This window comes from Rhea pennata, chromosome 2 (genome assembly GCF_028389875.1).
Source record: "Rhea pennata isolate bPtePen1 chromosome 2, bPtePen1.pri, whole genome shotgun sequence".
Lineage (NCBI taxonomy): Eukaryota > Metazoa > Chordata > Aves > Rheiformes > Rheidae > Rhea > Rhea pennata.
In genome coordinates, this window is record NC_084664.1 from 523151 (window position 1) to 549350 (window position 26200).

The following is a 26200-nucleotide window of genomic DNA, read 5'->3' on the forward strand; positions in this document are numbered from 1 at the left end:
CAGTGTGGGGCTGCCCTGATCCCCCTGTGGAGCGTGAGACACGGCCCCGCCGGGCACCCCAGCTGCAGGCGCGGGCACAGAGGCTGCTGCTGATGCCCCGACCCAGGCCTGGGCTCTGCTGATGGGACCTCGTGGCAGCGCCTCCCTTGCACACAGCCCTGTGGGGGACACCGTGGGGCGGCCCCCGGCCTGCCGGTGCAGGTCTGGCGGGAGCACGTGCCAAGGCCGCAGGCTTTGCACAGCAGACTCCCCGGGATCGAGATGGAGTTGCAGTAAAGCCTGCTGCAAATGGACTGCCAGCAGGGCAGGAGCCAGGGAGTGGGCAGGAGCCGGCACAGCCCGAGGCGCTGGGCCGCAGGACCCCCGTCGTGGGGCCGCGCTGCACCCCCGCTGGGAACAACCTCCTCTTCCGGGATCCGTCCTCAGCGCGGGCGGCTGCCCCCCGCCCCGGGCAGTCGGGCTCCACCGCGGCGTGAACCCGTGGCCCGTCGGGGCCGCCCCTTCCCCGTGCCCCCGCCCCGGCCCAGCGCCGCGGCTGGCCCCGCCCCGCACGGCCGCCCCGCCCCCGGACACACCCCCTCCGCTGGCCCCTCCCCTCCCCCCGCGCTACGGGCTCCACCCCGCCTGTCTAGCCCCGCCCCCAGAGCGCACGCGGCCCCGCCCCCCGGCACAGGGCCCCGCCCCCCGGCCGCCCCGCGCGTCCTTGCGCGCCCCAAGGGCAGCAGCGAGTCACGGCCGAGGCCGGGGCGCCCGACGGGGCGGGACGGACGGGGCCCCGGCCCCGGGCACACACCCCGGCCTAAGAGGGCTGCCGGGAGCGGGAGCGCGGCCATCCCGCCCCCCTCGCGGCCTGTCCCGGGGGTCCCGTCGCGGCACGGCACAGCCCCACGCAGCCTCCCCCTGGTCCGGCCTTTATTGAGCAAACACCGCGGCGTGGGGCCAAGCTCCAGCCCGCAGCGCAGCCCCCCGCCGGGGGCGCAGGGGCCGCGGCCCCAGCCCCGGCCCCCCCTCCGGGACGGGCCCCGCGCTCAGGCCTGCTCCTTCATCTGCCGGCGGATCAGCTCGGCGTAGAGGCCGCCGCGGCGCACCAGCTCGTCGTGGGTTCCTGCCTGCAGACGCACGGAGAGAGCCCAGAGGCAGCGGCGGCGGTGCCAAGCCCGGCCCAGCCCCGGCCCCGCTGCGGCCCGCCGGCGCCCCACTCACCTCGGCCACGCGGCCCTGCGCCAGCACCACGATGAGGTCGGCGCCCTGCACGGTGCTGAGCCGGTGGGCGATGACCAGCACCGTGCGGCCCGCAACCGCCCGGTCCAGCGCCTCCTGCACCACCTTCTCCGACTCGGCATCCAGTGCGCTCGTGGCCTCGTCCAGGATCAGCACCGAGGGGTTCTTGACCAGGGCCCGGGCGATGGCGACGCGCTGCTTCTGGCCCCCCGAGAGCGCCACGCCGCGCTCGCCTGGGCGGAAGCGCAGGGGTGCCGCGCGGCCGTGCCGGCTGCACCGGGCAGCCCGAGCCCAGCACCAGCCCCCCGGCACGGCCCCCAAGCCCGGTGCTGCCTGGCACAGCCGGTGCGGCCCCCAAGCATGGTCCCTGAGCCTGGCACCGGCCCCCCAGCGCGCCGCCCCTGCTCACCCACGACGGTGTTGTAGCCCTCGGGGAAGCTGCGAATGAAGCCGTCGGCGTTGGCGAGCCGGGCGGCAGCGTACACCTCTGCGTCGGATGCTCCGGGCTTCCCGAAGCGGATGTTCTCCATGATGGTCGTCCCGAAGAGCACCGGCTCCTGGGGGAGGCCAGCGCCTGAGTGCCCGGCACGGGGCTGCCTGCCCCGCTGCGGGACACAGCCCCAGGCCCCGCAGGACGCTGGCTGACGGGGAAGGCCCCGGCGCCACGGCAGCCCCCACCTGGCTGATGAAGCCGATGACCTGCCCCCGCAGCCACGAGGGGTCCAGGGAGGAGATGTCGTGGCCGTCCAGGGTGATGGAGCCCCACGTGGGCTCATAGAAGCGCTCCAGCAGCGCCGCGATCGTCGACTTCCCTGCGGCAGCGGGGAGCCGTCAGCCCCGGGCAGCGGGGGCACCGCTGGCACCCCGGGCAGCACTGCAGCGGAGTGGGAGCATCCTGCGCCCCGGCACCTCCTCCGGAGGGTCCCACGATGGCCACAGTCTTGCAGGGCGGCAGGGTGAGGCTGAAGTTGCGCAGGACCGCGTAGCCAGGGCGCGTGGGGTAGCTGTGGGGCAGAGCAGTGGGGGGCTGAGCGGTGATGGGGGGGGCAGCGGTCCGGCCCGGTGGGCAGCGCAGGCGGCCCCGGCTCACCTGAAGGAGACGTCGCGGAAGCAGATGTGTCCGAGCAGCGAGTGTCCGGGGATGCGGGAGCCCCCCCGCAGTGCCACGCTGGGCTCCAGCGTCAGGAACTCGAAGACGCGGGCGCCGGCGCTGAGGCCACGCACCACCTGCGGCAGTGGAGCCGGAGCGCGGGGTGCCGCCGCGCTGCCGTCGCCGCCTGCCCCCCTGCAGCCCCCGCCCCGCTCACCTGCCCGAAGAGGATGGAGATGTTCGCCATGGACCTGCCGGGACACGAGGGGACAAGCCGGGCTTGGGGTGCGTTTCGGGGATGGGGCCGCCGGCCCCGAGGTGCCGGGAGGAGCTGGGCACTGTGCCACGGCCCTGCCCTCACCTCTGCACTGTCTGTGATGCCACCAGGAAGGACATGAGGTCTCCCGGTGAGAGCCCGTCCCCGGCCATCAGCGAGCCGCCCACAAAGATGGTCCCCAGCACGATGCCTACAGGCGCAGAGTGGACGTGGGACCGCAGCCCCCCCAGTGGCCCAGCCCTCGCCCCCCGGCACCCGCTCACCATTGAGCGCCACGTTGGAGAGCCCCTGGAAGGCGGCGATGCCCAGGCCCAGGCGCTCGTTGAGCCGGCTCGAGCGGTCCACCTCGGCGCAGTAGGCGCTGCGGGCAGGAGCGGTGCTCATGGCACCCGGCGCGGCCCCGGGCTGCCCGCACCTCCTGCCCGGTCCCGGTCCTTACCCCGCCTGCCTGTCCTCCATGGCGAAGGCGCGCACCGTCCGCACGTTCCCCAGCGCCTCGTCGGCCACTGCCGTGGCCTTGGCTACCTGTGCCCAGAGGGGCACGCCGGGAGAGGGGGGCTAGCGCCAGGCACCGCCACCGGCCCTGCGCCATCCCGGCACTGTCGCAAGCCAGCATCCCGGCACGTTACCTGCTCCTGCGCCCGGCGGGAGAGGCGGCGGAGGAAGGAGCCGATGAGGGCGCCGGCGCCCACCAGCGTGGGCATGGCCACGAGCAGGAGGCCGGTCAGCTTGGGCGAGAGCACGTAGAGCGAGACGAAGCAGCCCACGGTCTGGGTGACGCTGCGCAGCCCCTGGGGAGGAGCGCGGCAGGCAGCGGTGGGCACCGCAGGCAGCGCCGGGCACCGAGGGGCCGCCCTGCCGCAGCCCTCACCTGCGAGATGACAAGCTTGAAGGAGGACTTGAACTCCTGCACGTCGGTCGTCAGCCGGTTCACCAGCTGCCCCGTCCTATTGGCGTCGAAGAAGGCCACGTCCTGCCTGTGTGGAGGCGCCAGCCGGCAGCTGCAGTGCTGCACCGCCGCCCCGGTTCCCAACCCCATCCCCTCCCCACCGTCTCCACCCCCGCGCTCTCCACCTTGGTCCCTGACCCGTCCCCACCACCCTGGTCCCAGTCCCTGCCACTCCATCATGGTCCTGTCCCCATCCCTAGGTCCCTGGCCCCGTCCCCGCTGCCCCAGTCTCCATCCCGGTCCCTGTCCCCACCGCCCCGGGGTGCATTACCGGAGCAGGGAGGCGAAGAGCGCCTTCCGCATGCTGCCCGCCACCTGCTCGCCAGCACGCGACAGCAGCGCGATGTACCCGAAGGTCAGCAGCCCCTGCGGGGGACGACGGTGGGCTGCCGCGGGCCGGCCGCGCACGGGGCCGTGCGGCGGCAGCGGCGGGGGGCCCCGGGCTCACCTGGAGCGCGTAGAGCGAGAGCAGGCGCAGGGCCGGCTGCCGCGCCTCCTGCAAGTAGCCGGCGAGGTGGCCCCGGGCGCAGCGGGCCACCACGTCCACCAGCTCGCCCAGCAGTGCCGGGATGCGCACGTTGAGCAGGGCTGCGCCCAGGGCGAGCTGCAGTGGGGGGCGCGGGGCCGTCAGTGCCGCCGCCGGACACCGCCGCCGGCCCCGTGCCGCCCCCGCTGCTCACCGCCACGGCCGCCGACAGCGCCAGCAGCTGCGGGCGCAGGAAGGTCCAGAACTCGGCCCAGGCGAAGGCGGGCTCCGGCGGCGGCACAGGGACGGCGGCGGCGGCGGGGAGGACGGCGGCGGCAGGGAGGATGGCAGCGGCCTCCTGGCAGCGCACGGCGGCGCCCAGCAGGCCGAGGCCCAGGCAGGCGGCGGGGCCGGCGAGCAGCAGCCCGGGCCGGCAGCGGGGCGCCGGCGGCCCCGGGCCCCCAGGAGGGTGCGGGGGGCCGCGAAGCCGGGGGCAGCCGCCGGCGCTGGGTGCAGGGGTGAGCACAGGGGCCTGGCCCACCCGTGTGCCCCCTGCCCTGCCTGCCCCCAGGGGCGGCGGGGCTGCACCGCTGCTCTGCCCCACAGAGCCCTTTGCGACACCGGGCATCAGCACCCCCTGCCCGAGAGCGCGGTGCCCCCAGGGGCCCAGCTCCAACCCCCACTGCCCCCCCGGGGCCCGGCAGTCCCGGCTCGCCCCGCTCCGACACCCTCCCCAACCCCGGGGCCCGGCAGTCCCGGCTCGCCCCGCTCCGACACTCCCCCAACCCCGGGGCCCGGCAGTCCCGGCTCGCCCCGCTCCGACACCCCCCAACCCCGGGGCCCGGCAGTCCCGGCTCGCCCCGCTCCGACACCCCCCCCCAACCCCGGGGCCCGGCAGTCCCGGCTCCCCCCGCTCCGACACCCCCCAAGCCCGGGGCCCGGCAGTCCCGGCTCGCCCCACTCCAACACCCCCCCCAACCCCGGGGCCCGGCAGTCCCGGCTCGCCCCGCTCCGACACCCCCCAACCCCGGGGCCCGGCAGTCCCGGCTCGCCCCGCTCCGACAACCCCCAACCCCGGGGCCCGGCAGTCCCGGCTCGCCCCGCTCCAACACCCCCCCCCCAACCCCGGGGCCCGGCAGTCCCGGCTCCCCCCGCTCCGACACCCCCCCCAACCCCGGGGCCCGGCAGTCCCGGCTCGCCCCGCTCCGACACCCCCCCAACCCCGGGGCCCGGCAGTCCCGGCTCGCCCCGCTCCGACACCCCCCCCAACCCCGGGGCCCGGCAGTCCCGGCTCGCCCCGCTCCGACACCCCCCAACCCCGGGGCCCGGCAGTCCCGGCTCGCCCCGCTCCGACACCCCCCCAACCCCGGGGCCCGGCAGTCCCGGCTCGCCCCGCTCCGACACCCCCCCCCAACCCCGGGGCCCGGCAGTCCCGGCTCGCCCCGCTCCGACACCCCCCCCAACCCCGGGGCCCGGCAGTCCCGGCTCCCCCCGCTCCGACACCCCCCCCAACCCCGGGGCCCGGCAGTCCCGGCTCCCCCCGCTCCGACACCCCCCCAACCCCGGGGCCCGGCAGTCCCGGCTCCCCCCGCTCCGACACCCCCCAACCCCGGGGCCCGGCAGTCCCGGCTCGCCCCGCTCCGACACCCCCCAACCCCGGGGCCCGGCAGTCCCGGCTCGCCCCGCTCCGACACCCCCCCAACCCCGGGGCCCGGCAGTCCCGGCTCGCCCCGCTCCGACACCCCCCAACCCCGGGGCCCGGCAGTCCCGGCTCCCCCGCTCCGACACCCCCCAGCCCCGGGGCCCGGCAGTCCCGGCTCGCCCCGCTCCGACACCCCCCCCAACCCCGGGGCCCGGCAGTCCCGGCTCCCCCCGCTCCGACACCCCCCAACCCCGGGGCCCGGCAGTCCCGGCTCGCCCCGCTCCGACACCGCCCCCCAACCCCGGGGCCCGGCAGTCCCGGCTCGCCCCGCTCCGACACCCCCCAACCCCGGGGCCCGGCAGTCCCGGCTCGCCCCGCTCCGACACCCCCCCAACCCCGGGGCCCGGCAGTCCCGGCTCCCCCGCTCCGACACCCCCCAACCCCGGGGCCCGGCAGTCCCGGCTCCCCCGCTCCGACACCCCCCCAACCCCGGGGCCCGGCAGTCCCGGCTCCCCCGCTCCGACACCCCCCAACCCCGGGGCCCGGCAGTCCCGGCTCGCCCCGTTCCGACACCCCCCCAACCCCGGGGCCCGGCAGTCCCGGCTCGCCCCGCTCCTGCCCCTCAGAGAGCCCAGCCCGGTGCCGGTGCCCAGTCCAGGCCGCCGCGGTACCTGCGCGCCGGGGCCGCGCTCCCCCGCAGCGCGGCGCGCACCGCGCGCGCCCCGGCCCGCGCGCCCAGCGCCCGCAGCAGCATGGCGGCACCGGGCCGGCGCCGGGGAGGGGCGGGGCCGGCGCCGGGGAGGGGCGGGGCCGGGGGGAGAGGGGCGGGGCCGGCGGGGAAAGGGGCGTGGCAGGGCCCGGGGGGGCGGGGCCAGGAGGGAGAGGGGCGGGAAAGGACCTGGGAGGGCGGGAAGGGGCGGGTCCGGGAGGACACGGGAAGGGCGGGGCCGAGGAGGCCGGGGGCGTGGCCCGGGGGCGTGGCCCGGAGGGCCCTGGGGGCGGGGGGCGGGACCGGTGCGAGCGCCCGGCGGGAGAAGCGGCCCCGGCGCTGCCCGCAGCCGGGTGACACGGGCGGGACACGGCGGGGACCGGGAGCGGGGGGTGAGGAGCACCGGGGAGTCCCCGCGGGTGGACGTGTCCCCGCGGGTGGACGTGTCCCCGCGTGTGTCCCACGGCGGCGGCTGTGTCCTTGTGTGTCCCCACAGGACTCTAGCAGTGCTTGTGTCCCCATGGGGTTGATGTGTCCCCATGGGGTTGATGAATCCCCAAACGTCCCCATGGCACCTCCAGGTGCAGGTGTCCCCGTGGGACTGCAGCTGTCCTCATGGGGCCATTGAGGTGCTCATGTCCCCATGGGGCTGCGTGAGTCCCTGCAGGGCCATCGAGGTCCGTGTGTCCCCGTGGGGCACAGGTGTGTGGGCAGGCTGTGGGCACCACTGGCTGTTTACGCTCCCCACGCTATTTCTAGACCTGGCAACCCACAGCTGTTTGTATCGGCCTCCCGTGGGGCGGCAGCGCCTCTCCCGTGGGGGATCCCACGCCGTGCCATGCCGTCGGGCTGCAGCGGACATGCGCCATGGTGCTGGGCACCAATTCACCACTGCCTGGCCTGGCCTGGCCGCTCCGCCCTGCTCCGCTCCTTGGAGCGGGGCTGCAGGAGCTGGTGTGCCCCAGAGCTCCCGGCTGGGATGCACCGCTGGGGCCGGGGTGACGCCGGGGCCGCGCGGGGCAATGCCCGCGGCGTTGCGCGAGCGAAGCCGCCAGCGCAGCCCTGCCGCTGCAGCTGCGCAGGTTGGGCTGCCGCCCACGCTGCCACGCGTCGCTCCCCGTGTGCTCCCCTCCAAGTGATGCATCCAGCCGCCGCCGCATCCCCCCCCCCCCGCCCTCGGGGCTGAGCCCCACGGCGCGGCCCCTGGCCCACAGCAGCGGTGCTGCCCTGGCAGCGAGACGGCAGTCAGCTGCTATCAAAACTAAACCTTTACTGGGGGCGGCAGGAGCTGCCTGCAGCGGGGCCGGGGAGCAGCAGCGTGGGCCGGGGCCCCCAGCCTCAGGGCGCCGGGCCCGGCTGCCGGCGCTCCTGCATGGAGAAGGACTGGCTGCGGATGCGGAAGGCCACCTCCTGCGTCCGGAAGGTGAGGCCGAAGATGTCCTCGTGGTACCGGTTCTTGTCCTGGGCAGAGGGGCGTCAGGGCGCCGGCGGGACGGGGCGCCCGCCCCCTGGCCCCACTGCCCCCTTACCCGCAGCTCGCTGATGAAGTCCCCCGCCTGCCCCAGCGTCATGCCGGCCTGCTGCACCAGGATGTGCTGCACCGTCTGCAGCACGCCTGTGGCCATGGTGACGTCCCCACACACGTACATGTGTCCCGCGCTCTGGCACAGCACCTGGTGCACCTCCGCCGCCAGCTGCGTCCGCAGCACGTCCTGCACGTAGGTCTGGGGGAGTGGGGAGGGGTGTCACAGGGGGCCGTGCCGCCGCTCCAGCCCCATCGCCGGCCTTGCCCTGTCCTCTGCCCAGCATGTCCGTGTCCCCATCTCCATCCCATCCCCGTCCTTATCTCTACCCCGTGTCTGTGCTTGTCTGTGGCCCCATTCCCATCTCTTTCCCATCCTGTTCCTGACCCTGACCTCTCTTTGCCTCTTTCCTCGTACTGGTATCTGCCCTTGTCTGTATCTCCATCAGTCCCCAACCCCATCCCATCCTTGTCCCCATCCCTGTCTTTGCATGTCTAGCTCTGTCCCTGTCCTCATCCCTTCTGTGTCCCTATCCCCATATCCATCCTTGTGCTGCTTCTGGTCCCTGTCCCCATCTCTGTCTCACCACGGTCCCCATTGCACTCTGGTCTCCAGCCCTGCCCACATTCCATCTTGTCTCCATCCCATTCCATCTGCATCCCCATCACCATCCTGCCATGGTTCCCATCCCTTCCTGGTCACCATCCCTGTCCACATCTTATCCTGTCCCCATCCCACCCCTATCCCCATCCTCCCACCACAGCCCCCATCCCACCCCATTCCACCCCCATCCCGTCCTCATTCCTGTCCCACCACAGTCCCCGTTCTCATCCCACCCCCATCCCTGTCTCCAGGCCATCCCATCCCATCCTGTCCCCGTCCTGCCCGTGGCAATGGCGATCGCACCTTGGGGGTGTCCGGCTCACGGGAGAAGGCGGTGAGCACCTGGCTGAGGGCGCCGCGCTCCTGCGCCTCCTCCATCTCCTGCCGGTAGATGTGGTCCAGCGCGGACGAGCGGCACCCGAACACCAGCACCATGCTGCCCAGGGGCCCGCCTGCTGGCAGGGAGCACCGCCAGTGGCACCCACGTCACCCTGCTCCCGGCATCCCAAGGTCCCCATGGCCCGGGTCCTCATGCCCTGCATCCTTGTGCCCCGCGTCCCTGTGCCCCACGTCCCCGTGTCCCGTGTCTGCATCCCGCATCCCCCACAACCCCGCATCCCTGTGCCCCACATATGTGTCCCTGCATCCCCCGGGTCTCTGCATCCCATGTCCCTATGTCCCATGTCTCCATGTCCCACATCTGCATCGCACATCTCTGTGCCCCGTGTCCTCCCGTGTCCCACATCTGCATCCCTGCATCCTTCGGGACCCTGCATCCTGTGTCCCTACGCCCCACATCCCCATGTCCCATGCCTGCATCGCACATCCCTGTACCCCGTGTCCTCCTGTGTCCCACACCTGCATCCCTGCATCCTTCAGGACCCTGTCTTCAGCATCTCTGTGTCCTGCATCCCCCTGCATCCCTTGTCCCCGTGTCCCCTGTGTCCCTGCATTCCACATCCCCGTGTCCCCGTGTCCATGTCCCTGCACCCCTTGCCCCCGCCCCACCTCCGGTGTCCAGGTGGTGCAGACGCTGCTGCCAGAAGCTGCGGAAGGGCGCAATGCCGGTGCCAGGGCCCACGAGGATGCAGGGCGCCTCGGCGGCCTGCGGCAGCCGGAACGAGGGGGCCCTGCGGGGGTCCGCGCCGTCACCGCAGCGCCGAGCACCGGCAGCGCCGAGCACCGGCTGGGGGGGGCGGTGCCAGCACAGGACGGGGGGGTGGGGACAAAGGCATACTGGGAAATGTAGTCCGGGGAGGGCTGGGTGCAGGTGCCTGCTGGGAGGTGCAGTCCGGGGGGGGGGGGGGGGGGGTGTCTGGGTGCAGGTGCCTGCTGGGAGGTGCAGTCCGGGGCGGGGGGGTGTCTGGGTGCAGGTGCCTGCTGGGAAGTGCAGTCCGGGGGGGGGGGGGTGTGTCTGGGTGCAGGTGCCTGCTGGGAGGTGCAGTCCGGGGCGGGGGGGTGTCTGGGTGCAGGTGCCTGCTGGGAGGTGCAGTCCGGGGCGGGGGGGTGTCTGGGTGCAGGTGCCTGCTGGGAGGTGCAGTCCGGGGGGGGGGGGGGGGGGTGTCTGGGTGCAGGTGCCTGCTGGGAGGTGCAGTCCGGGGCGGGGGGGTGTGTCTGGGTGCAGGTGCCTGCTGGGAGGTGCAGTCCGGGGGGGGGGGGGGTGTCTGGGTGCAGGTGCCTGCTGGGAGGTGCAGTCCGGGGGGGGGGGGTGTCTGGGTGCAGGTGCCTGCTGGGAAGTGCAGTCCGGGGCGGGGGGGGGTGTCTGGGTGCAGGTGCCTGCTGGGAGGTGCAGTCCGGGGCGGGGGGGTGTCTGGGTGCAGGTGCCTGCTGGGAGGTGCAGTCCGGGGGGGGGGGGGGGGTGTCTGGGTGCAGGTGCCTGCTGGGAGGTGCAGTCCGGGGGGGGGGGGTGTCTGGGTGCAGGTGCCTGCTGGGAGGTGCAGTCCGGGGGGGGGGGGGGTGTCTGGGTGCAGGTGCCTGCTGGGAGGTGCAGTCCGGGGGGGGGGGGTGTGTCTGGGTGCAGGTGCCTGCTGGGAGGTGCAGTCCGGGGGGGGGTGTCTGGGTGCAGGTGCCTGCTGGGAGGTGCAGTCCGGGGGGGGGGGGTGTGTCTGGGTGCAGGTGCCTGCTGGGAAGTGCAGTCCGGGGGGGGGGGGTGTCTGGGTGCAGGTGCCTGCTGGGAGGTGCAGTCCGGGGCGGGGGGGCTCCCCTGTGGCGGGACATGCTGGGAAGGGCCGCGCTGCGGGGTGCTGGGGGGCAGCGCGGGCGGCGGGCGCCTCTGCTTACCCCCGGATGAAGGCCGGCACCGTGTCCCCGGGCTGCAGCCGGGCCAGCCAGGTGGAGCAGACGCCGTAGTGCAGGGGGCCCTGGCCGTCTGCGGGACGAGCGCGGGCATGGAGCGAGGGCGGCACCCGCAGCCCCGGGCGCCGTGCGGGACGGGGGCATGGGGTCCCCCGAGCTGCCCCGAGCTCTGTGCAGGACAGGGACACGGGGACCCCCGAGCTGCCCCAGGTGCCGTGCGGGATGGGGACATGGGGACTCCGAGCCGCCCTGGGTGCTGTGCAGGACAGGGACACGGGAACCCCCAAGCCGCCCCAGGTGCCGTGCAGGATGGGGACACGGGCCCCCCAAGCTGCCCTGAGCACCATGTAGGACGGGGACCCGGGGACCCCCGAGCTGCCCTGAGCACCGTGTGGGATGGGGACACGGGAACCCCCGAGCCGCCCCGGGCACCGTGTGGGATGGGGTCCCCTGCGCCACCCTGGATGTCGTGCAGGACGGGGACACAGGCCCCCCAAGCTGCCCTGAGCACCATGCAGGACGGGGACACGGAGACCCCGAGCTGCCCCGGGCACCGTGTGGGATGGAGTCCCCTGAGCCACCCTGGGTGTCGTGCAGGACGGGGATGCGGGGTCCCCCGAGCTGCCCCAAGCTCCGTGCAGGACAGGGACCCGGAGACCCTGAGCCACCCCGGGCGCCGTGTGGAATGGGGTCCCCTGAGCCGCCCTGGGTGTTGTGCAGGACGGGGACACGGGCCCCCCAAGCTGCCCTGAGCACCATGCAGGACGGGAACCCGGGGACCCCGAGCCGCCCCGGGCACCGTGTGGGATGGGGTCCCCTGAGCCACCCTGGCTGTCGTGCAGGATGGGGGCGCAGGGCAGTGGCGCTGCAGCCCCCAGCGCCCGGCTCCTCGCCTGCCCCGCCGCCCGCGCGACGCCCGCCCCGGCTCACTCTCGCTGTTGTAGGTGACCACGGCCACGGTGAGGTGGATCTCGCCGGGGCTGCGCCCGGGCGCGGAGCTGACCGAGTAGTAGCGCGGCTGGAGCAGGGGCAGCTGCGTGAGCAGCAGCGAGGCCGGCAGCCCCACCGAGGGGAACTCCTCCAGCACCTCCAGCAGCGTGGGGCACCGAAACCACTTCCAGTCCTCGTAGAGACGGGCGTCCTGCAACACGCGGGGCTGCGACGGCATCACGGTGCCCGGCGCCGCGGCCAGCGCAGACCCAGCACCCAGCATCCCAGAATGGCAGGCTCGCAGCACCCCATATCCCAGCATGGCAGTCCCCCAGCACCCTGTATCCCAGTGGGCCAGCCCCCAGCACCCTGTAACCCAGCTGGGCAGGCCACTAGCACCCAGTATCCCAGTGGGCAGGTTCCCAGCACCCTGTATCCCAGTGGACAAGCCCCCAGCATCCCGTATCCCAGCATGGCAGGCCCCCAGCACCCTGTATCCCAGCTGGGCAGGCTTCCAGCACCCCATATCCCAGCATGGCAGGCCCCCAGCACCCCATATCCCAGCATGGTGGGCCCACAGCACCCTGTATCCCAGCTGGGCAGGCTTCCAGCACCCTGTATCCCAGTGGACAAGCCTCCAGCACCTCGTATCCCAGTGAGCAGGCCCCCTGCACCCTGCATCCCAGCATGGCAGGCCCCCAGCACCCTGTATCCCAGCAGGCAGGCTCACAGCACCCTGTATCCCCATGGGCAGGCTCACAGCACACTGTATCCCAGCCAGGCAGGCTCACAGCACCCTGTATCCCCGTGAGCAGGCCCCCAGCACCCTGTATCTCAGCCAAGCACGCTCACAGCACCCTGTATCCCAGCTGGGCAGGCTCACAGCACCTCGTATCCCAGTGGGTCAGGCCCCCAGCACCCTGTACCCCAGCATGGCAGGCCCCCAGCACCCTGCATCCCAACCAGGCAGGCCCCCAGCACCCCATATCCCAGCGGGCAGGCCGCTAGCACCATGTATCCCAGCTGGGCAGGCCCCCAGCACCCAGCGTTGCTGCTCGTGCGTCCCGGCCCCACCTGGCTGAGCTGCTGCAGCCGCTCGCGGTCGGCTGCCTCCTGCGCCAGCGTGGCCAGCAGCTGCAGGAACTGGGGGCTCGGCGGTGCGGTGATGTCCAGGAAGAAGGTGAGCGCCTGGCGCAGGGTGCAGGGCGGCAGGCGGCTCTGCGGCACCCAGCTGGCCTTGGGGCCCGGGAACCTGCCTGCGGGGAGCGGGCGGCTGGGAGCGAGCGGGGACGGCGCCGCGGGCAGCCCCTGCCCGGGCACCACCCCTGGCCCGGGCACCACCCCTGGCCCGGGCCTCCCTGCGGGTAACCGCTGCCGAGGGCTCCGGCACTGGCGCCGTACCACTGGTGTCCTTCTCCAGGCTCTCCACCAGCACGGGCTCGTCGGCGGGTGGCGGGTCCTCCACGTGCTCCAGGAGCTGCTCCACCAGCTCGGGGCGGTTGGCAGGGAAGATGCCCACATGGTCGCCGGGCAGGTACTGCAGCTCGGGCTGGCCCGAGGTGGCGAGGCGCACCAGGACGGTGGAGCGGCTGTGCGGGAGGGGGTCAGCACGGGCCCTTGGGGGGCCAGGCCCATGGCGCCCACCCGCCCCGTGCCCGGCTCACCCAGACTCCGCGCTCTGCAGGTTCTGCACGGAGAGCGCCGAGCAGGGGAACACCCTGCGCTTGTGCACGTGCGCCAGACCTGGGCAAGGAGAGGCAGCCGTGGCCTGGGGTCCCTGGGGCGATGGCAGTGGGGCAGGGATGGGGGTCCCCAGGGTGGTGGCAATGGGGCAGGAATGGGGGTCCCTGGGGCAGTGGTAGAGCTGAGGGTCCCCAGGGTAGTGGCAGTCGTGGGACAGATTCCCTGGGGTGGTGGCAGTGGGGCAGGGATGGGGGTCCCTGGGGTGATGGCAATGGGTGGGATGAGGGTCCCTGGGACAGTAGTATTGGGCAGGACAGGGGTCCCTGGGGTGGTGGCAGTGGGCAGGACGGGGGTCCCCGGGGTGGTGGCAGCAGGTGGGATGGGGGACCCTGGGGCAGTGGCAGATGGATGAGGGTCCTCAGGGTGGTGGTAGTGGTGGGATAGGTTCCCTGGGACAGTAGCTGTGCTCAGGACAGGGGTCCCTGGGGTGGTGGCAGTGGGATGGGATGGGGGTCCTTGCAGCAGGATTGGATGGAGGTCCCTGGGGGGGGGTGACAGCAGGGTGGGGCAGGGGTCCGCAGGTTGGTGGCAGCAGGAGGGATGGGGGTCCCAAGGGCAGTGACAGATGGCATGGGGGTCCCCAGGGTGGTGGCAGTAGATGGGATGGAGGTTCCTGGGGGGTAGCAGGAGAGTGGGATGAGGGTCCCCAAGAGGCAGGGATGGGGGTTCCCAGGGCAGTGGCAGCGGGTGACACGGGGTCTCTGGGGCAGTGGCAGTGGCAAGGATGGGGGTCCCCGGGGTGGTGGCAGTGGAGGGAGGTGTCTCCAGAGTGGTGACAGCGGGTGACATGGAGTCCCCGGGGCCTCCTGTGCCTGGGTGCCCTGGGCGCCCGGCGCGGTACCGGCGAGGGTCTCGGTGGGCTCCTCCTGCGCCACCAGCCGGTGCTTCTGGCGCTTCCAGCCCTGCTGGGTGGCGAAGATCTCCTCTGCTGCAGCCTCCGCATCGTCGCCCACGCAGAAGGTCTCGCAGGCAGCCTGGGGGCAGAGCAGCCATTGAGGGGCTTGCCGTGGGGCGGTGGCCCACCGAGCGGTCCCCCGGGCCCCGCTCACCTGGAAGACCAGCTTGGCCCAGGTGCGGAAGGAGTCCTCCTGCGCGCAGAGCTCGTCTCCCTCGCCCATGGGCAGGATGCGCTCCCCGCCCAGCTCCTCCAGCCGTGTGTCCACGGCGTGGGCGAAGGCGCAGAAGTGGGGGTACGCGCGGGAGCCCAGCCCGAAGACGGAGAACCTGGCGGCACCCAAGAGGGGTGCTGAGCCAGCACCCCCGACCCCTCCAAGCTGGAGGGCGGAGGGTCCGGAGATGCCTGACGCTGAAACGGCAGCGGGGGAGTGCACGGGGGGCTGGGGGCACCGGGGGCACTGGGGGCTATGGGTCAGGGATACTGGGGCAACAGGTTGGGATCCCTAAGGCTGGGGACGCCGGGATGCTGTGAGGTTAGCACCCGGCTGTGGGTCGGGGCACCCAGGGTGGGTGCCAAGGCTGTGGGTCAGGGCACCAGGGTGGGTGGCCAGCTGTGGGTTGGGATGCCTGGGCAGGTGCCCGGCTGTGGGTTGGGGCCTGCAGGAGCAGCAGGTCGCCGTGGTGCTCCGGGCACAGCAGTGGCTCAGGTGCCCGTGGGCCCTCCCCGCCGTGGGGCGGGCAGTGCCGGCTCTGCCGTGGGGCCCCCCGCCCCACTCGGGTGCCCCTGCCCACCGGAGCGCCCCCAGCGTGCCCGCGCTGTCCGTGTTGCTCAGCTGCCGCCGCTTCTTCTTCCAGGAGGCCACGAGCTGGTCCGACTGCGAGACGCTGTTGAACCGCAGCTTGTAGCTCCTGGGTGGGGGGCAGGCGTGAGGGCGGCGGGCGGCCGAGGGGTCCTGCCCGGCCCCGCCGGGCCGGGGCTCCCCACGGCACCGGGCACTCACTTGGGCGGCTCGGCCTGCGCGGCACCGGCGTGGGGCGAGGACATCTCCATCAGCGCCTTGGAGAAGCTCTGTCGGGGGCAGTGCCTCAGTGCGGCTGGTGCCTCCCCGGCCCCGGGACCCCCTGCCCAGGGCCGGCAGCACCCTGCAGGCTCGGGTCCCCCTGCCCTAGATGCGCCCTCAGCCCCGCACAGCCCCTCACCTCCCCACACTCCGGTGGGTCCCCGTTGCCGAAGGTGCTGGTCACCACCAGCACAAGGGTCTCGTGCTCCAGGGAGACAACGTCGTACTCGTCCATGCAGAGCACCTGGGTGACACGGCGGCATGGGGATGCACAGGACCTGCCTGCCGTGCCGGGGCCATGCTGGACGTGCCCCACAGTGCAGCATGGGCCAGGGCAGCGGCGCCCCACGCCTGCCCACCTTGGGGTCGAAGGCACGGCGGAACAGCTGGCAGAGGCTCCAGGCGTAGGTGCGGGACTTCCCCGTCTCAGTGGCGTAGAGGATGGTGGCCTTCACACGCCGGGCCATCATGTGCCCCATCAGCTTGGCCGAGATCTTCACAGCACTGGGGGTCAAGTGCATCACCGCTGAGGCTGCCGAGCAGGCCCGAGGCTGCCCAGCCAGGAGCGGCCTTGCCGGCTCCCACCCCACCAAGGAGGGCACCTACTTTGCCACCTCCTTGAAGGTTTTCCTCCTGGTGACGGTGGTGCCCTTGGAGACGTAGACCTTCCAGGCATCGGGCTGCAAGGCAGGGGCAGGGGCAGGGGCCAGGTCAGGTGGGGCTGGGGCCATGGGGCCAGGGCTGGGGTGCGGGGCTCACCTGGTACCGGAAGGTGGGGCAGAGCTGGTAATTGACCATTTCCTGGTGGAAGACAGGGGTGAGGCTGCCCGAGATGGGGGGCACAATCCAGACCCAGTCAGCCGGGCACCCACCCCGTGTCCGCATCTCATTCTCCATGTGCTTCACGAAGGACTCTGTGGCGGCATGGTGGTCCACGATTGTCACTTTGGCAACCTGCAGGGATACCGGGGCTGGGAGCCAGGAAACGGCTGGGCTCGCACCTTGCCCTGGGGACAGGCTGGCACCCGCTGAGCACCAGTCCTGGTCACAGTGCCCGGCCAGCCAGGGCTCTCAGCCTGGCCGAGAGCACAGCCCCAAGGGGCATGCCCCGGCCAGGAGCCCCCAGGGAGTCACCCCCAGGGGGGTCACCCTCAGGCTGTCACTCCCCAAAGCATAACCCCCAGAGTGTCACCTCCAAGGCTGCACTTCCAGTGTGTCACCTCCAGGGTGTCACCCATGGCATCATCCCCAGAGTGTGACCCCTTGGATGTCACCCCAGGATGTCACCGCTAGTGTAACCCCTTGGATGTCACCTCCAGTGTCGCCCCGGTTGGCATCCCTGGCTGGGAGCGTCCCTGCACTGTCCTCGGCCATGCCAGCCCACCTGGTAGCTGTGCAGCACAGCGATGTTGATCTCCACGGCGGCCTTGTCCTTCCAGAGGGAGGAGGTCTTCCGCGTGTCCAACCCCATGCGCAGGGCCACCTCCTGCAGCAGGGCAGGCTCAGCTCAGCCTCGCCTGCGCTGCATGTCTGGGGCTCGGCCTGGTGGCAGCGGGGCCGTGCACGGGCGCAGAGCACGCCCGCGCTCGCTGCATGCCCGCGCCGTGCTCACCTGGAGCAGGTTGTAGCGCTGGCTGTCGCACAGGTTCCTCATGCCGATCTCGCTGCTCATGTACCAGCCGTTGAAGGGAGCTGCCGGGAACTCCAGCCCCCCGATCTCCAGCAGCATGTTGGAGACAGCCGGCAGCGCGTACCAGCGCAGCCCCAGCTCGCCGAACCACTCCAGCCTGCGGGGAAGGCGCGCTGCAGCCACGGCTCCGCACTCGGCCCCCCCCGGCCGGGACCCCCCGGCAGCGCTGCACCTCGGCCCTGGCACCTTGCACCGTGGGGGCCGTGTCCCCTGCAGCCCCACGCTGCTGGGCACGGCTGTACTCACGTGGGGTGCTGGAGGGGCACCTCCAGGACCAGCTCCGGCGGCAGCGGGAAGAGCTCGGGGGGCTCATCGGGGACCTGCAGCAGCAGGGGCAGCACGTCGAAGCGGCCGTTGCCCGGGGTCCAGCCATGTTGGATGCAGAGCTGGGGGTGAGACCGCATCAGGGCAGGGGCTCGGTAAGGGGCAGCACCCACTGCGGGCGTCCCGTCAGGGCCCAGGGGCGAGCGGGGGGCAGCCCCCCTGGGAGCCACCTCAGGGGGGGCCCAGAGGCGCTGGCTGGGCTCTTGGGGTGCCCCCACCTCGGTGATGTCCACGTTGGCCGGGTCCCCCAGCACGGAGCCGTCGGGCTGGCGGTACCCGGCATAGCGGATCAGCTGCGTGTTCCAGATGCGGAAGTCGCCCCGGCCCGGCACCCGCTGCGGGAAGATGGTGATGGCCGACCTGGGAGAGCAGGCGGGAGGGGATGTCGCAGCAGGCGGGTGCAGCCGCCTGGGGGGGACGCAGGGATGCTAAGGCCAGGAGGAGCCGTGGCCTGCGCCCGAGCCTGCTCCTGTGGCACATCTTGCCCGGACGCTGGGAGCCTGGCATGGCCCGGGAGGGCGCTGACGCTGGCCCCCCGTCCAGGCAACATGGGGAAGCTGCGAGCATGGGAAATGGAGGGTGGGAGATGCCCTGGGCATGGCCTGAACCTACCCCAGCTGGGGACAGGCACGAGGAGACATGGAGCGGCACAGACCCCTGCCGACCCCTTCCTGGAGCCCTGCGGCGTGGGGCCCAGCTAGCCACGGTGCTGCTGCTGAGCCTGCGGCAGCCGGGGTCCCAGCTCTCACCGTATGTTCCCGCGGTTGGTGGCGTATTGGATGTGGGTGCAGAGGAAGCTGAACATCTCCCCGACGTTGGCACAGTCCCGGGCGTCGAACACCTGCCGGAGTGGTGGTCAGTGCCCCATGGGTCCCGGCGCCACCCCATAGACTGCCCTGTCCCCAGTGTGCCCCCCAGAGTGGGCTGGCCCCATGCATGCCGTGGGGCTGGCCCCATGCCCTCACCTGCAGCTTGTTCCACTGGATGCGGCCCACGCAGCGGGCAGCATTGCGCCAGGCTTGCTTGGCCCCGAAGATCAGCTCTGGCTCCAGGAGCTGGTAGGTGCCGGTGGCCTCGATGGCAGCCTCCACATCCCGCAGCCGCTGCATGTGCGCCGGCGAGTTGTCCCTGTGGACGCCCTGCGCCTCAGCTCTGCTTGCTGGGACTGGCCCGGTGCCGGGGGGGGGCATGCCAGCTGGCACCAGCACTAGGTCTGCAGCAGCCCAGGACCAGGGCTGGTGTGTCCTGGGCAGCTGGGCAGATTTGGGGGTCCAGCACACACAGGCTCAGGTTACTCTGGCTCAGGGCAAAGGGAGATGAGGGGGAGTCCAGGGGGGCTGCAGAGCCACCCATGATCCCAGCCTGTGCTGTGCACAGTGGTGCTGTGGCCAAGTCCATCAGCGCAACAGGGCCTAGGTTCCCTGTATGTTTGCAGGGTGTCCTGGCAGGCCCCAAGGCTGTGTCCTTGCAGGGAGCTGGGGCTGGGAGAGGACACACTGCAGACCTAGCAGTGCCTGAGCGTTCCCCAGGGCTGACAAGGGGTTGCAGAGGCAACAAACCTTCGGGTCAGGGCAGAGCTGGGGCTGTGCAGTGCCTTGGGGCAGGACAGGGGGCTGCACGCTGCCTTGAGGCAGGCCTGGGGCTGCATGGTGCCCTGGGGCAGGGCAGGGGCTGCATGGTTCCTCGAGGCAGGGCAAAGCCTGTATGGTGAATCGGGGCAGGGCAGGGGCTGCATGGTGCCTCGGGGCAGGGCTGGGGCTGCATGGTGCCCTGGGGCAGGGGCTGGGGCTGCATGGTGCCTTGGGGAAGGGCAGGGGCTGCATGGTGCCTCGGGGCAGGGCAGGGGGCTGCATGGTGCCTCGGGGAAGGGCAGGGGCTGCATGGTGCCTCGGGGCAGGGCAGGGGGCTGCATGGTGCCTTGGGGAAGGGCAGGGGCTGCATGGTGCCCTGGGGCAGGGCAAGGGGCTGCATGGTGCCTCAGGGCAGGGCTGGGGCTGCGTGGTGCCTCGGGGAAGGGCAGGGGCTGCATGGTGCCTCGGGGCAGGGCAGGGGGCTGCATGGTGCCTTGGGGAAGGGCAGGGGCTGCATGGTGCCCTGGGGCAGGGCAAGGGGCTGCATGGTGCCTCAGGGCAGGGCTGGGGCTGCGTGGTGCCTCGGGGAAGGGCAGGGGCTGCATGGTGCCCTGGGGCAGGGCAGGGGGCTGCATGGTGCCTCGGGGAAGGGCTGGGGGCTGCATGGTGCCTCGGGGCAGGGCAAGGGGCTGCATGGTGCCTCGGGGAAGGGCTGGGGCTGCATGGTGCCTCGGGGCAGGGCAAGGGGGTGCATGTTGCCTCAGGGCAGGGCAGGGGCTGTGTGGTGCCTCGGGGCAGGGCAGGGGGCTGCATGGTGCCTCGGGGAAGGGCTGGGGCTGCATGGTGCCTCGGGGCAGGGGCTGGGGCTGCATCGTGCCCTGGGGCAGGGCAGGGGCTGCGTGGTGCCTCGGGGCAGGGCTGGGGCTGCATGGTGCCCTGGGGCAGGGCAAGGGGCTGCATGGTGCCTCAGGGCAGGGCTGGGGCTGTGTGGTGCCTCGGGGCAGGGCAGGGGGCTGCATGGTGCCTCGGGGAAGGGCTGGGGCTGCGTGGTGCCTTGGGGAAGGGCAGGGGCTGCATGGTGCCTCGGGAAAGGGCAGGGGCTGCGTGGTGCCCTGGGGCAGGGCAGGGGGCTGCATGGTGCCTCGGGGAAGGGCTGGGGGCTGCATGGTGCCCTGGGGCAGGGCAGGGGCTGCGTGGTGCCTCGGGGCAGGGCTGGGGGCTGCATGGTGCCCTGGGGCAGGGCTAGGGGCTGCATGGTGCCTCAGGGCAGGGCAGGGGCTGCATGGTGCCTCGGGGAAGGGCAGGGGCTGCATGGTGCCTCGGGGAAGGGCAGGGGCTGCATGGTGCCTTGGGGCAGGGCTGGGGCTGCATGGTGCCCTGGGGCAGGGCAAGGGGCTGCATGGTGCCTTGGGGCAGGGCTGGGGCTGCATGGTGCCTCAGGGCAGGGCAGGGGCTGCATGGTGCCTCAGGGCAGGGCTGGGGCTGCATGGTGCCTCGGGGAAGGGCAGGGCAGGGGCTGCATGGTGCCTTGGGGCAGGGCTGGGGCTGCATGTTGCCTCAGGGCAGGGCAGGGGCTGCATGGTGCCTCAGGGCAGGGCTGGGGCTGCATGTTGCCTCAGGGCAGGGCTGGGGCTGCATGGTGCCTCGGGGAAGGGCAGGGCAGGGGCTGCATGGTGCCTTGGGGCAGGGCTGGGGCTGCATGGTGCCTCAGGGAAGGGCAGGGGCTGCATGGTGCCCTGGGGCAGGGCAGGGGGCTGCATGGTGCCTCGGGGCATGGCAGGGGGCTACATGGTGCAGCTGGGCAGGGGCTGGGGCTGCATCGTGCCCTGGGGCAGGGACTGGGGCTGCATGGTGCCCTGGGGCAGGGCTGGGGCTGCGTGGTGCCCTGGGGCAGGGCAGGGGCTGTGTGGTGCCTAGGGGCAGGGCTGGGGCTGTGTGGTTCCCTGGGGCAGGGCTGGGTTTTGGCTGTCTGCCCTCACCTCCGGATGGACACGTAGTACTGGTTGATGAATTCCCGGGCCAGGACCAGGAGCTCCTCAGTGGGTCGGGACCCCTCAGTGGCGTGGGAAATCAGCTGCTTGGGGAACATTATGGAGGCAAGGCACCGCTTCCCCGTGCAGGGCAGTTCCTGGAGGAGATTGGCAAAGGGAATTGCACCCACCGTGCCCATTGGCGTCCCGCTGCGGGGTGCCACCAGCCCCTGCTGCCAGCCGAGACCAGCGGCTATGATCCCTCAGCACTGCCTGTCTCTGCACCACACAGTGTGCACCGTCCCTAACTCCCACCTGCACGGCCTGGGCGCAGAGCGTGTCGTAGACGATGGTCCCCATCTCCCAGTTCTTGAGCCGGGCATATCTGGTGGGCTCCGTGGGACGGATGGGTGCCGAGCTGGGCAGAAATAGGTGCTGAGCTCTTGCCCTGCCCGAGACCTTGGGACAGGGCAAGGACTCCGTGTGGCACCCACGGTGTCTCCGTGCACGGGGCTGCAGCCTGGCATCCTGGGGGATCCCTGCTCAGTTCTTGCTCCGGTGGCTCCAGCACAGGACTACATGTGCCCTCCTGCTGCTGGGGTGCTGGGACAAGCCCCAGGGAGCCAGTGGATTTACTGCATGCTGGGCAGCCAGGGGGATATGTGATGGGAAATGGAGGGGTCAGGGGGGCTATGCTGTGGGCAATGCTGGGGTCAGAGGGGTTGTGGTATGGGCAATACGGGTCGGAGGGGCTGAGCTATGGGCAGTGGGTATCGGGGGGCTGTGCTATGGGTAATGGGGGGGTCAAAGGGGCTGTGGTATGTACAGTGGGGTCAGAGGGGCAGTGGTATGGGCAGTGAGCTTAGAGTGGCTGCGCTATGGGCAATGGGGGAGTCAGAGGGGCTGTGCTACGGGCAGTGGGGTCAGAGGGGCTGTGCTATGGGGAATGGGGGGCTGTGCTATGGGCAGTGGAGTGTCCGAGGACCTCTCACATCCCCCTTCACCCTCGCGTTTGCCTGGTCATGCCCGGCCCCCGGTGCTCTGCTTGGGGCAAGTGGGTATGGGGTGAGCGGGGCTGGGGCTGGTGCTGCGCCGAGTCGGGGTGTTTCCCGGCTGCCTGTGGGCGTGGGTGCCTGTTTGTGTGTGAGTGTGAGTGTGAGCGAGCATGTGAACAATAGCCGTGAGTCAGAGGCTGCTCCCCGGCCGGAGGAGTTACACTCCGGCCCCGCCGAGCCTGCGTGTCCCCGCACCTCCCGCGTCCGCCGGGCGCTGCCAGCCCGGCCCGGCCGCGTGGGTCCCTTGCGTCCCGCGGCCGGGGCTGCGTGGGGAGCAGCGGGGCCGCGCCGTGGGGCAGGGCACGCCGTCGTGGCGCCCCGGGGAGCTCGGGGGCCGCCGCCACCCCCGGCGGGGACGCGCCCCCTCCCCCTGCGTGGTCTGGGGGGCAGCAGGCGCGGTCCGAGGGAGCCCGGGTCGGGGGGGGGGGAGCAGAGGGTGCGGGGTGGGGATATGGGGCAGAGGGAGCGGGGGCAGGAGTCCCAGGGCGGCGGCACGGTCCAGGGGGTCCCGGGGCGGGGGTCCTGGGGCAGGGGACAGGCGGCATGGTCCAGGAGGTCCTAGGACGCGGGGCAGGGGGCGCACGGGGGGGGGGGGGGCGGGGATAGGAGTGAGGATCCCAGGGTGGGGGCAGGGGGCGTGATGCGGGGGAGGGTGTGATCCAGGGGGGCAGGGGTCAGCGGGCACGATTCTGGAGGTCGCTGTGCAGGGGGTCCCGGAGCAGGGCTTCTAGGGTGGGGGAGCAGGGGGGCGCTGTGCAGGAGCGGGGTCCCGAGGCGGGGGTGTCCCGGGGCAGGGGGCGGCGGGCACGGTCCGGGGGTCGCCGTGCGGGGGGTCGGGCGCGGCGCCCCCCGCAGCTCCTACCTGCCCTTGTCGGCGGCGGCGGCGTCGTCGGGCGCGGCGCTGCGCTGCCGCGAGCAGAGCCCGAGGCCGCAGGTGCGGGAGGCGCCGGGCAGCGCGGCCGGCAGGTTCCCCATCGCGCCGCGTCTGAGCGCGGCCGGGAGCCGCCGCTTCCTCCGGCGGAGCCGCGCACGCAAGGGAAGCGGTGACCTCGGGGCCGCTCACCCGCCCCGCGCCTCGCACACAATATCCGCGAGCCCCCGCTCGCCGGCCGCCCGCCAGGACGCCTGGGCCCCGCCGCGCCCTGGCTACGGCCCGGCACGTGGCGAGGGGCCGCGGCAAGGCCTGCCCGGCAGGAGCCCCCTCGCCGCCCGCGCCGGGGGTCTGCCCGCCCCACGGCGCCGGGCGCGGGCGGGCGGCCGTGGGTGGGGTCTGCCGCCGACAGCCCCCAGCCCAGGCCCGGTGCCCCGGGTGGGGGCAGTGGCTCCCTTGTCCCTCTACGCCGTGGCCCGTCCGGCGGCGCTGGCCCTTGGTGGTGCCCAGGGCCCCCCTACACCCGGGCGAGGGAGCTAAGGGGGGTCCCACTTTTCCACCGGGGCAGCAGAAAGGAGGTGGTGGGCGGACGGATGCTGTACCCCCGCTCCAGCCCTTCCTGTCCCCAGCACCCCCGGGTCCCTCCCGGCCGTGGGGTGTGGGGCGGACATCCGGAGCTGAGACCCCGGCTTCCCCGCATCCCCCCGCCTCCCCCTCCCCCAGCGCTGGCCCTGTCACCCTCCTGCAGCTCGGCCCCCACCCATTTCCTGCCGTTGAGGTTTCCTGGCTGGTCCCTGCCCCCCCCCCCCGGCCCCGGCAGTGCACTGGGTGTCCTGGGAGGGCTGGGCTGCTTCCCTGGGGCTGGGACGAGCCACCCCTGCCCCGTGCACCAGGGGCCAGGCTGGCCCCATATGGGGCTCAGCACTGGAGTGGGGGCTGTGTCCCACGGTGCCAGCAGGGCTGGGTACAGTGGGGTGCAGAGTGGGTAGGGGTGCAGGCGGGCTGAGTGTCACAGGTGGTATCAGCTGGGAGTTGGCCACTGTCAGAGGGGGTTGAGGGGAGGGTCCGGGGGGCAGGTGGGCACCTTGATGCAGGAGGAGAAGGTGCAAGCAGTGACAAGGATCCTGGGGGAATGGGGGGTGGAGGTCTGTTTGGGGGCAGGCAGGTAGGGTGATGGGATGGGCTGTGTCAATCCTCCCCAGTACCCTGGTCAGGATAGGGTCTGGCCGCGGGTCCTCCTCTGGGTCCAGGGCAGCTCTGCCCTGCTCCCGGGCCGGTCAGCCCAGTGGTGTTGTTCCCCTATGCACTGGAGACGGGAAGCCGCGCCTGGCTCAGTCCCAGATGTTTCCTTCCTGTGCCTTGGAGGAAAGCAGGATCGGGGGGGGGGGGTGACTGGCACCCAGTGGAGGCCAGGAAGGGGGTGCCTTGGGCAATGTGGGAGCCCTGCAAGGTCATGGGGCTGGCATGGGGTATGGGGGGGGCAGAGCCATGGGGAGAAGACCGAGAAGACCCCCCCCCCCCAACACACACACACACACCAACATCCTGACTCAAGGCTCCAAAAACAAGGGAGAGCCTGGAAATGAGGAATTTTTTTCCAGTGTGCTGGCTCTTTCCAGCACATGGGAAGGGCTCTAGATAGCCCTGTCCCTTGGGACATGGGGTACCAGATTGGCCTATCCCTTGGGTGTGGGGTCCATGGGTTGCCCTGTCCCGTGACATGTGGGGTCCCAGGATCACCCTACCCCTCAGTGTGGAGGTCCCAGGACTGCCCACCCCTCTGGGCCTGGGTTCTCCTAATCCCCCTGTCCCACAAAGTGTGGGGTCCTGGGATTGCTCCATCTCTTCAAGTGTGAGTCCCTTAGATCACTCTGTCCCTCCAGTTGTCAGGTCCCAGTATCACCCCAATCCCTTGGGATGTGGGGTCCCAGGATCACCCCATCCTTCATGGTGTGGAGTCCCAGGACTGCCCACCCCTTCAGGCCTGGGTCCCCCAGATCCCCCAGGATCCTTCCAGGTGTGGGGTCCTGAGATTGCTCTATTCCTTCAAGTGTGGGGCCCTGGATCACCATGTGCCTTGGGACATAGGGTCTCCTGGATCACCCTGCCTCTCCAGTTGTGGGGCCCCAGTATCACCCCCAGCCCTTGCAATGTGGGGTCCCAGGATTGTTCCATCCCTTGGGGCAGGGGGACTCGAGATTGCCCTGTCTCTCAGGGGATGGGGCCCCTCTGTTGTCCTGTCCCTTGGTGCACATGGTCCTAGTACCTCTCTATCCCTCAGGGTGTGAGGACCACCCCACATCACTCTGTCCCTTGCAGTGTGGGGTCCCTCTGGGTCTTCAGGTCCCACCAAGGACCTCCCTTGGGGCATGGGGTCCCAGGATCACCCTGCTCCTCAGGGTGTAGGGTCTCAAGATCGCCCCATTCCTTGGGGCATAGATCTTGGGATCTCCCCCTCTCTCAGGGTGTGAGCTCCCCTGGCCACTCCTCACCGCTTTGTCCCACCCTGGTCCCACTGGAGAGGGTGCACAGAGCTGATGGCGAGAGGCAGCGTGGGCCCCGCCAGGACTCCTGAGTCCCCTCCAGCCCCCTCCCCTGGCTGCTCTGAGCCCTTGGCCAGTCCCAGGCCCTGGCATGGCTGAGAGAGGGAGTGTGGGGATGGATGTGGGGCAGATGTCCCTGTGGTGAGGTCACGGGGGGGGGGAGTGGCAGTCCTGAAGCCTGTGGACCTGGGGGGGCTGCCTGCAGGGGGACATGTCACCAGCCTTAATGCCTGGGGGAAGAGCTGAGTTGCTGGCACCCCCTTGCTGGGGCATGGTGTGGGGCAGGGTGCAGTGGGGGTCAGCTCTGGCCCTGGATAAGTCCTTGGGGAGCACCCCACAAACCATCTCGTTTGGCACCGCAGCATGAAATACCATGGGGCCAGCACCAGGGGCATTAGGGTCTAGTGCTGGGGGCTTGGGGCTGGAGCTGAGGGCTGGGGGCACTGGGAGGAGCTGGGGGGCTGAGGAGTCAGGATGGGGGGCCCAGGGCTGGGTTTGGGGGGTTGGGTGTCTGAGGGGGCTCCCCAGCACACCTGGACCCTGTGGGGCAAGTATGATCACTGCCTCCCATGGGGTCCCTCTGGCACCCGCCATCCCCTACCTCCGGCACCCTTGTGCCCCCAAACCTGCCCACAGCCTGGGACAGGTCTGGGAGAGAGGTGAGGGATGTATGTTGTAAAGGGGGCACAGCCCCATGGCTTGAGGAGCTGGGGGCCCCCTGCCCCTAGACCTATGGGGAATGTGGGATGCAGCAGAGGGGCTGCAATGCA

The 26200-nt window shown here is 72.0% G+C and overlaps 2 protein-coding genes across 4 annotated transcripts; both read right to left on the reverse strand.

The window, feature by feature from the left end:
* Window positions 1-895: 895 nt before the first annotated feature.
* Window positions 896-7223, reverse strand: ABCB8 (ATP binding cassette subfamily B member 8). The gene is made up of 16 exons (XM_062570831.1): window positions 7192-7223; window positions 4218-4509; window positions 3986-4141; window positions 3809-3903; window positions 3460-3565; window positions 3218-3379; window positions 3028-3113; window positions 2852-2949; window positions 2673-2778; window positions 2529-2562; window positions 2312-2448; window positions 2131-2225; window positions 1900-2033; window positions 1631-1778; window positions 1204-1454; window positions 896-1109 (listed from the first exon to the last, which is right to left on the reverse strand). The coding sequence occupies exons 1-16, from the start codon at window positions 7221-7223 to the stop codon at window positions 1029-1031; spliced, it is 2013 nt and encodes a 670-aa protein (XP_062426815.1). The 3' UTR covers window positions 896-1028.
* Window positions 7224-7607: 384 nt separating this feature from the next.
* NOS3 (nitric oxide synthase 3) lies at window positions 7608-22991 on the reverse strand. Of its 3 annotated transcripts, none has more exons than XM_062568619.1 (26): window positions 22879-22991; window positions 21277-21379; window positions 20971-21119; window positions 18386-18548; window positions 18170-18261; window positions 17639-17780; window positions 17343-17482; window positions 17019-17193; window positions 16791-16892; window positions 16166-16360; window positions 16013-16086; window positions 15766-15910; window positions 15546-15650; window positions 15347-15414; window positions 15138-15254; window positions 14498-14672; window positions 14290-14422; window positions 13370-13448; window positions 13107-13294; window positions 12780-12961; window positions 11706-11916; window positions 10761-10848; window positions 9489-9610; window positions 8784-8932; window positions 7884-8078; window positions 7608-7815 (listed from the first exon to the last, which is right to left on the reverse strand). In XM_062568619.1, the coding sequence occupies exons 1-26, from the start codon at window positions 22989-22991 to the stop codon at window positions 7693-7695; spliced, it is 3528 nt and encodes a 1175-aa protein (XP_062424603.1). In that variant the 3' UTR covers window positions 7608-7692. The 3 variants fall into 3 exon arrangements, with proteins under 3 accessions (XP_062424603.1, XP_062424602.1, XP_062424601.1); XM_062568618.1 differs by having other exon boundaries at window positions 17639-17828; XM_062568617.1 differs by having other exon boundaries at window positions 8784-8935; window positions 17639-17828.
* Between the last annotated feature and the right edge of the window lie 3209 nt (window positions 22992-26200).